The sequence below is a fragment of the Zingiber officinale genome, chromosome 1B, assembly GCF_018446385.1.
Source record: "Zingiber officinale cultivar Zhangliang chromosome 1B, Zo_v1.1, whole genome shotgun sequence".
Lineage (NCBI taxonomy): Eukaryota > Viridiplantae > Streptophyta > Magnoliopsida > Zingiberales > Zingiberaceae > Zingiber > Zingiber officinale.
In genome coordinates this window covers 113311815-113322141 of record NC_055986.1, presented here as the reverse complement: position 1 = coordinate 113322141, position 10327 = coordinate 113311815, and the positions used below count along the sequence as shown (strand labels likewise).

Sequence of the window (10327 nt, the reverse complement as noted above, 5' to 3'; positions counted from 1 at the left end):
TCTCACAATTTATGTTTTTCTTGTGTTGTTGCAGGGGTTTGTTCTCAATTATACACTTGATATTTTATAAATTATTTCTATTTAGTAGTAGATAAAATTGCATCACCTTGCTCACAATTGCCTTTTGCATTTCAGGCAATTCTTGATCTACAAAGGCAGTCCGAGATGACAATTTAAGGTTAGTCTTGAAGTAGTTTTTCAGTTTATCAACTTGAACAATTTTTGGATCGTAGCCTTTAGCTCCACACACCATAGCAGATATTCAAAAGGAAATGTCGTCTGCGGTTCCAGAAATTTCGGGCCAAATTGACTGGACGTGTCTCAACGGAATCCCCTTTGAAATGTTCGCAAGTATACATGAGCAAGGGCATTGTGATACAAACAGTCGATGACTAGCATGAGTAGTGAGAAAGATGAAGATAATGTCGTCACTCCTATGCTTTGTCCTCCTCTCATGCTCAGGTAAATAAGTCTGGTTTGCTCTCGTCTCCTATCTTCTCTCCCTTCCCTTCCGCATGAGTAAACTGAGCCCTAAGAAGTATTATGATGATCTTTTTTACTTTTTGCCATCTTTTTTGAAAGAACTCTGCTGCAAAATAAAGGAGCCCTTGAGCAGAAAGCAGTGACCCCCTAATCATTTCATATTCTTTTCCTTTTGTTGCCACTTTTGCATCTGTGTAATCCTTGCATCTATGATACATCTTGTGCTAGATCAGGACTAAATGATTGCATCAAAAATGCTTACACATATACCTTTCTCATCTTCTAAATTCACCTTACATCACACATAAACCTATCAATATATTAGTCTTGTCACTTTTGAAAGGTTTTTGTAGATCTTTACTCAATCGTCACTCAGGTCTATTTTTGTTCGTGGCTCAGGTTCAAATCAGATCACCCATCCAAGTTCGAAAGCATGGCTCAAATACTAGTACTAGTCTTAGTTCAAATCATTGCCCTGAACCCACTAAAGCACCCTCCAAAGAAAAGAAGAAAAGAAAAATAAACAAAAGCAAAGTGCTCTAAAAAGCTTCTTTGTTCATCACTCTCCAAATGTGCATTGTCATTTCTCCCTTTTTGCTTTTCCAATTTGAAAAGCACTCGAAGGAGAAAGAAAAGAGCTTGCCTTTTCCATGCACTGAACAAAGTTTCTGGGAACAATTGAATATGCCATTCAGGCTCTCACTTCTCAAGACTACATAAACAAGCTTTAGAAGAATGATCTCTAATAGGTCAATGTCCTTCTGGCCGTATCTGCAAAACATAGACCTGTGTCTTGCTACCTAATGAGAAAAAAATTCTTCGATATGAATTTCAAGAACATCAATCTAGATCTCTTCACATGAAAATACATTGTCACATGAATCGATATAGTTCATAGATTCACGAGTATCAGTTATTGTGTTTGCATCTGCACACTGACAATACTAGCTAGTGTAAGCCGAGAATCTTTGTTTCATTTGAAACAAGAGCCTATTGTTTTTGAAGTTTCACTCCTTGTAAACCATAGCAAAAACAGTTTCGCAACACAAACTGATCAATCTCACAAGCAGTCTTTGTTTCTGTCGAAACAAGATTTGATTCCAGCTGAGGAAAAACTTCCAAAAGTCATCTTCTGAATCAGCTCTTTCGTGTAAATCTCTCTTGTAAACTCATCTTTGATCTGTCCAACTGTCACTACATCTTGACCAACACTGCAAGGCTAAAGAATACAAGAGGTTGCCATCTCTGATCACCATCTTTTTTTATCTATTTATTTACTTATCCATTTACTGATTTGTTTTTTTTTATATTGTCGCTGCTTTTTTGTCAGTCAAAGGTAGATTTAAAGTCCCCATGGTCAGTGCATCACATGTGGACAGGCAAAGGTCATGTGAAGTACACAGAACATGTCTACAAGCAATAACTCATCCAAACTAACTTTGCATATCCAGAATAGAATCTTCCTCAACGTTCAATCGCTAAACCATGAAAGATTAGTTTGCGGTACGATACCGGGATACAGATCTTGTATACATTCTACAGATCCACACACCTACCTAGGCTTATAAAATGGTGAGCGAGATCTGAATATGAATAGTAGTGTCATGGAGCAGGAAGGCTACGGAGAGAGATGTGTGTCAGCAGCCATGGGTCATGGAGGAGTGCCTGCTCCTTTCCTCTCGAAGACCTATCAAATTGTCGATGACCCTTGCACCGACCACATTGTGTCGTGGGGAGGAGATGAGACTACCTTTGTGGTCTGGAGGCCCCCTGAGTTTGCAAGGGATCTCTTGCCCAATTACTTCAAGCACAACAACTTCTCCAGCTTTATCAGACAGCTAAATACTTATGTAATTATTCCTCCTTTTCCCTTCTCTTTGATCTCTTTTGAATCCTTTTTTACTGTGATTGTTATGGATTCGTCAAGTAGTGCTAGTCCTAATTAGTAGGCAAGCATTGATGATCAACCACGTGATTCTTATCGGTGGCATTTAGCAGACTGTTGTTGAAGTCCATTTATGTGTTGTTAGGATTGACTGCATTATCATTAACAATATGAAAAATACATGGAAACTAACTAATTAAGGTTTTCAGGAAGATTTGGCAGAAAGGTGAGAGTTTGCCTCTTGATTGCATACTGATATGGTTTCTTTAAATGCATATTACTATGATTGTTATCATCGTCAAGTCGTCTTTAGCCTAGCTATTTAAGATGCATTCATATTATCTTTTTGCTTTCTACTATGGCAAGGTCTATCATTTTGCTATTTCGAAGGTTCTTGTTAATCGATGAAGTAAATATGATACATTTTGTCATGTTAGCACCATTGCAGGTTTGCCTCTCTATCTTCAGTGCATGCTAATGTAACTTGTTTCAAATATGATCGTCAAGTTGTGTGTGTCCCCACTACTTAGGAATATGAATGCACGAATCCCATCTTACTGGTTTTAACTAGGATGAAAACCGAACTATTTCAGAAAGAGTAGTGTATATTTGATACATTTTGCCATGTTAACAACCACTGTAGGGTTTCAGAAAGATTATGGCAGATAGGTGGGAATTTGGCAACGAATTCTTCAGGAAAGGAGCAAAGCATTTGCTCTTAAAAATCCACCGAAGAAAGGCCCCTCAAGCTCCCCTAGACTACCTCCAATTCCACCACGAGATGATCAACGGTTGGATCATGCAACCACCATTGACACTCTCCGCGATAAGCTACAATGACCACGACGATCGGGGCCTCCTTTCTGCTCTTTTGGAAGACAACAAGTTGCTAAGGAGGAGGAACTCCTCCCTTCTGTCTGAACTCACCCGCATGAAGAGGCTCTACAATGGCGTTCTTCACTTCCTCCAAAACCATATAGTCATTGACTCATCTCCTTATTCAGGATCGAGTTCCCGATTGCAATGGCACGACAATGAAGGCTCAACCAGCTTCCCTGATATAACAATGGAAGAGGTTGACAAAAGTATCAAGCTTTTCGGTGTTCCTCTTCGCCATGAGAAGAGATTGCAATCTGAAATTAGATCTAATAGCTCATGGAACTGAAGGAAGTAGAGAAAAATTGTTTGAACACTAAGAGTTGTACATTGTATGTAAATCAGCTATGACTAAGGATTCATCTCTACTTAATGTGTTTTGTTTGAATCATGAAAATAGAAGTGCAGTGTGGGAATGAGACTCCGATCGATTGCCAAACTTGGAGAGGTTTACCATTTATTAGCGACTACGACAAATAGAGCCAGTTTCTCTCGCCCACAATCTCTGCTCTAATCACATACGAAAAATATGGGCATTGATGTACCCGGGGAACCTGTTTGGGCCCAAATCAATTAGTCTGTAGATGAGAACATTCTATCCAAGCCCCGTCCAAGCGAACTCTCCTAACCCAGTGCTCGCATAAAGGCACTCACTTGGACGAAAGAGATCTAGTCAAGCTGTGCTCTTCGACCTTAACCCCTGATCACTCTTTATTGTTGGGGTGCTCGACACGGATGCGTGTTAAAACAGATTTAGTAAACATACATAGTAGAAATAAAAATATAATAATTCATATTTATTACATCATACATACCGCACACAAACAAGAATACAACATGTTTAGTAAACATACTTGTGGGTTCGTTAACAAACCTTATAGAGAGCGTTTGCTAGCCTCGCAAGGAGCGGAATTGGAATCAACTAAGTGAGACTCTCAAAGTCTCGCTTCTATTCGTATCCACGCCGAGCTTTCATCAAGTTGACTTTTAAAGCCCGAGTCGAGTTTCCGTTTCAGTACATAGTAGAAATAAAAATATAATAATTCATATTTATTATATCACATATATCACACACATACAAAAATACAACATGTTAAAGTAAACATACTTGTGGGTTTGTTAACAAACCTTACAGAGAGTGTTTGCTAGCCTTGCAAGGAGTGAAATTGGAATCAATTAAGCGACACTCTTAGAGTCTTGTCTCTATTCGTATCCACGCCGAGCTTTCATCAAGATGACTTTTAAAGCCCGAGTCGAGTTTCCATTTCGGTACATAGTAGAAATAAAAATATAATAATTCATATTTATTACATCGCACACACCACATATACAAGGATACAACATGGCTAGATATGATCATAAAATAAAAAATTTAACGATAATAAATTATACTTGTGGGTTCATTAACAAACCTTGTAGAGAGGGTTTACTAGCCTCGTAAGGAGTAAGGAGTGGAATTGGAATCAACCAAGCGACACTCGGAGTTTCACCTCTATTCGTATCCACGCCGAGCTTTCGTCAAGATGACTTCTAAAGCCCGAGTTGAGTCTCCGTTTCGATACTAGCCAAAGTGGAGAAATTGAACGATATGAGAGAATGATCACGGTTCGATTCGTATCTAGTGGGTGAAGCAATCCGACAATACAGATCGAGGTGAACGACAGCAACTATTGTTATCGTTTGGAGGCTACAACCTCGCTGTTTTGAACGTAAGTTACTCAGTCAGTAGTTGCTATTCATGTTCATGTTCCAACGTGCTTGATCAGCAAGGTGAGCAACTTGTTGTTCAGTCCAGTGACGCAGCCAAGATTTAAAATTACCTAGGGCTGATCGTTGGCATTGGTGTTCCGACGATGATGGTTGAGGCAGAGTCGTGATGGTAGGGCGGAATCGATGTCGCTTGTGGCAGGGAGAGCAGTGATACAAAACTATCAATAGAGATAGCAATGAATGTGATGGTGTGGTGTTCAGGGAGGAAGGTAGTGTTGGATCATGAAAGTCGATAGAGGGGGGGGGGGGGGGGGGGGGGAAAATCGATCGAAAAATTATAGTAGCGGAGTGCACAGCGGAAAAGTAAAAGAACAACGCTAACAAGAACCAATTTACTTGGTTCGGAGCCTTGGTCGACTCCTACTCCAAGGTCTGCAACCGTCGAGTGCTTTTGTTGGGCAATTCACTATTAGTTTGAAAAGATGATTACAAAATCAATTACAAGTGTAATTAAACAAAAATACCGACAACAAAAATAGAGGAGAAAAACTCTTGGCAGCACAATATCGGAGGAGCTTTGCAGCGTCACAGGAGCACAGCGTAGTAGAGCAGATGTCATTGTTGTTCTTTGCTTCAGGGCTCACCCTCCTTATATAGGATGTTCCGGGCGCCGGGATCCTTTCCAAGCGCTTGGACCGTGACGTAGTCCAGCCAACCAGTGAGCTCCACGTGCGACGACTGCGTCAGGATGAGATTTGCCTTCCGAGCGCCCAGACCACCTTTCTCCAGAATGTCCTTCTCCTGCAAGAAAGAGTTAGTCCAAGGCAAAAATAATAGTTTAAACTTGTTAGTTAGAGTCCTAGAGCTAATCATTTGATGATTGTATTATGGACTTGTTGTATCATATTCTTATATAAATAAAGACATTTGTTTTTGGTTATTATACTTACTTGTATTGGTGCCAAATAAACTAAGTATAATAGCGTCCTTGAGTAGAAAGTTCTTACCTATATCAATCGGTTAGTTGAACCGATAGTGAGATGATATAGGGAACACTACTCTTAATCATTCCTAGTCGAGTATTAACATTCAGGGACAATGTTAATGCAATAAGACTAGTATGTAGGTCAACTAGATGACTTGATCTCACAAGTCATGGATATAGAGATATCAAGTTGACACATGGGTATGCATTGGAGAATGTATACTGAATGACCCGCCATGAGAAAGTATCATGGATCGTTATATGAGTGTCATATACTTTCTCATGTGGCTATTAGTATGACTACTAGTCCTTGGACCTGAAGTCACCATGGATCCCTACATAAGGAGTTATGTACTTTGGTTTCGTCAAACGCCACCCGTAACTGGGTGGACTATAAAGGCGATTACTGGGTATGTAACGAATTATGCAGAGGGATGTGAGTGATGTAGATGAGATCTATCCCTCCTATATGACGGAAGCGACATCGATATTCTTGATAGAGTGAGACCACGAAGTGCATGGTCATGCCCAAATAGTCAATATGAGATATTGAGCTCATTTGATTTAGTGAGTCTACTTGGAGTTCAAGATTTAGATTGATTAGAGGATGACACGGTCTATGCCTCACATTGATCAATCTAGATGTCTTGGATAGAAGGACACTTGTCATATATTGTGAGGAGTCACAATTAGTAGTCACAAGGTGATGTTGGATCTCAACATTCTTGTAACTTGGGTAGTAATGATGTATTGCTAGATATCACTCATTACTTATGCTCCTAAATGGGTTTAGGGGCATTGCCAACGTTACAATAACCTATAGGGTCACACACTAAGGACAATTAGATGGAGATTAGGTTCATATGATGAACCAAGAGGATTAAATTCATTTGATGAATCAAATTGGATTAAGAGTAATCCTAATTGGGCTAATTGAGTTGGACTCAAGTTGATTCATGTGTTCAATGATTAGGATTATGACTCATTGAATCAATTTAATTAAATGAATTAGATTCATTATATTAAATTGGGTTGAATTAAATTGTTGGATTAAATCAACCATGAGAGAGATTAAGTCAAGTTTGACTTGACTTGAGAGGAAGATGAAGAGTCAAGTTTGACTTGACTTTATGCCACCTCATTGGTGAGTTGGCATTGAGTGGGCCAATGATGATGCTCCATATCATCATGGTTGCTTAAGTGGGATGTCACCTCATGGGAGTTACTAAGAGTTGTGACTCTTGGCATTCCATGGAGGTTACAACTCCTCTTAATGTGGTCGGCCACATCAATTGCAAGATGAGTTTTCATTTGTGATGTAACTCTCATCTTCTTTCTCCTAGAGCTCTCTCTTCTTGCTCTCCCTCTCCTTTCTTGGCCGAATACCATAGGTGCTAGCACACCTTTGTTTGGTCCCCTCCACCTAATTTTGTTCGTGTGGATACTTCTAGAGGGTTGTCTACTTTGACAATCTTGAGATCCGGCAAACCGTTGGACTAGCGGGATAGCGAAGGGCATCGCATCGAGGGTAACGCTCTTATCTAGTGTAGATCTAGACTTTAGAAACTCGTACTCGTATTTTGTTTTAATTTTCTTCGCACGGATCCGGTGGCGGGGGTTTCGGGGTTTTCGCGACGCAAAAAAGCGGTTTTCGCGACCCGAAAAACCCAACAAAACTATCCTGCAAAACAGCAGTTAGCACAATAGAAGAAGAGTAGTAATTAGATTCCATCTCACCGAGACCGGAATCTAGTCAAAATCTCAACTTAGAGTTCTGAAATAGTTCTAAGTTGGATCAGCGCCTAAGTTCCCTAACCGGGAATGCGTCCTCACTAAGTCACTCTCCTCCAGTGACTTACCTTAACTTACCTACCAGACATCCGGTCAGCCCGTCGACCCGTCTGAATTTCGTGCCAGCTATCAGGTCAGCTCGTCGACCTAGCTGGACTTTGTGCCAGACATCCGATCTGTCCGTAGACCTAGCTGGACTTTCCTGCAACACTAAGTTAGCACAATAGATAAAATAGTATAGTAAACGTAGGGTTACCTCCCTAGGGTTGTCTACCTTCATTCACTAGGACTTCCATTATCTGGCTTTACTTACCAGGACTTCCTCCACCTAGCTTCACTCACTAGGGTTCGGTTTCACTCACCGGGACCTCCACCACCTAGCTTCACTCACTAGAACTTGACTTCACTCACCGTGACTTCCATGACCTAGCTTCACTCACTAGGGCTCGATGTCACTCACCAGGACTTCCACTTTGCCTAACCTTTGGTTAGAACTTACCTTTGCTAGTCATCTAGTCTTGACTAGACTTCTCTCTCCCAAACGTCAAGTCCTGTTTGGGTCAACCCTTGGTCATATTGTCAAACATTGAAACCCTAGAGGTCGATTGCACCAACAATCTTCCCATTTTTGATGTTTGACAATTTTCTTAAGTTAGGCTTGGGTTTTTAAGGGTTAATTCTCAAGAGTTGAGAAATTCAAAAAAGTTTGAGAGGTTTTAGATATATATTTTTTTAACTTAAGACATCACTCTCCCCCTTTAACACACATCAAAATGATATAAACTTAAGGTTCTATTAGGTTTTGTACCAACAATATGCGAAAAACTTTCCAAAGTGTTTGCAAAAACATCTTTCTAAATAAGCATAAATGAAAACTTAAGTAAACCTTTTTTTAACTTTATAAAACTGTCGAAGAGAATTAAAAAGTAATTTTAAACAAATTTTCTAAGTGACAAAAGTGAGTTTTCACAATAATAACTTTTGAAAGCTTAAGTAACTTTTTGATAGTGCATTTTCAAAATATTTTTCAATGTGTTTTTACAAAAAAATTGTAAAGCTAAGAGAAATTTTGTAAAAGATTATGAAAATAATTTTTCAAACTTAGTTTTAAAGATTTGTAAAAGTATTTTTTTTTTAAAAAAATTACTTTTAGTCTTTCAATCAGGGCTCCCCCTTAACTTGACACATTCTTAAGATTTCTTGTTAACCACAAGTAAAACTTCCTATGTGTCTAGGGGGTTGATCCAAATTAAAAGAACACAAAGTTTGAAGGTAAGTTTTCAAAAAAATAAATTTAAAAGTGATTGTACACCAAAACCTTTTAAGAAGAGCTTGTCAACTTAAGTTTTTAAAATGTTTACTAAGTAATAAAATAATTTTTCAAAATATGTTAAGTCAAAATAATTTTTGAAAAGCATAGAGTGTTTTTTTATATAAAATAAATTTGTAAAATAGTTTTCAAAATAATTTTTCAAAAGATTTTACAAACATATTCCTCAAAAACACCTCCCTTGACGTCAACACTCCCCCTGAAATCAACACTAGGGTTTGAGCATAATTTCAGGGCTTTAGCACATTTATCTACCTAAGCGTGTTAAGGAAATTGGGATAAGTAAGACTCATGTTTAGTATACTATTTTCATAAGTATTTCCACATACTTATTATAATTATTCATTTAAGTTTCAAGTTAAATGCAATAATTTTTTATTAACTCAATTTAATACTTATTTGATTAAAACAACTTAAATTTTGTATTAATTGATTGAATTAATTGATAAAAATCTTAGTTATAATTTAATTTTTATGTGCAGTATCATTAGATTAACTAAGTTTAAAGTATTAATTTGGAGTTAAATTTATTAAAGTTATTAAACCAAATTAAGTAATTTTAAAATTCTTTAATTTAAGTCAATCTTTTATTGAGATAAATTATGATTTAAGTTTTAAGTTAAGTGTCTAAGTTTAAAAAAGATTTTGATCGTATCTTTTAAAATAATTTTTTAAAAAGATATTCAAAATAATTTTTAAATGATTTTAAAATAACATTTAAAAGATTTAAAATGATTTTTAAAGATTTTTTTAAAAAAATAACTTTTTAAAAGGAGTTTTTAAAATAACTTTTTAATAGATTAATTAATCTGTTAATAAGTTAGGAGATAAGTAGGTTAGCTTAAATTTTATAAGTAAGATTAAGAATTAAGTAAATTAAATAAGTTGTTAATTTCAAGTTGTTAAATTACGTTGAAATTTAAGTTAAGTAACATAAGTTAGATTTAATTTTAATTTAAAGTTTAAGTTTAACTTAATTTAAATTTAACTTAATTTTAATTTTAATTTTAATTTTAATTTTAATTTTAAGTTTAAGTTTTATTTTAAGTTTAAATTTTATTTTAAGTTTAAATTTTATTTTAAGTTTAAATTTTATTTTAAGTTTCGGTTAGTTCCACTAAGCCAAATGCATCAGGTCGAAGCCATATCTTCCTAGACATGCATAGACAGAGTTTCCCTAACGTACAATCATCCAAAACTTCACCAGTACCGTAGGTCAAGTTAAACTGTTGTCCCTTTTTAAACTAGTCCTAATTACCCTATCGGG

General features: G+C 37.0%; 1 protein-coding gene across 1 annotated transcript; it reads left to right on the top strand.

Moving 5' to 3' along the window:
- The first annotated feature begins 60 nt into the window (after positions 1–60).
- LOC121973056 (heat stress transcription factor B-4b-like) lies at positions 61–3624 on the top strand. The gene is made up of 4 exons (XM_042524658.1): positions 61–178; positions 259–1718; positions 1814–2333; positions 3012–3624. Exons 3-4 carry the CDS (start codon positions 2073–2075, stop codon positions 3531–3533), a joined length of 783 nt encoding a protein of 260 aa, XP_042380592.1. The 5' UTR covers positions 61–178; positions 259–1718; positions 1814–2072; the 3' UTR covers positions 3534–3624.
- Positions 3625–10327: the final 6703 nt, after the last annotated feature.

Excerpts from the sequence above, each read along its gene's own strand:
- LOC121973056 (XM_042524658.1), top strand. The coding sequence starts at position 2,073 with ATGAATAGTAGTGTCATGGAGCAGGAAGGCTACGGAGAGAGATGTGTG. Across the intron at positions 2,334-3,011 it reads TCAGACAGCTAAATACTTAT|GGTTTCAGAAAGATTATGGC; the intron begins GTAATTATTCCT and ends CAACCACTGTAG.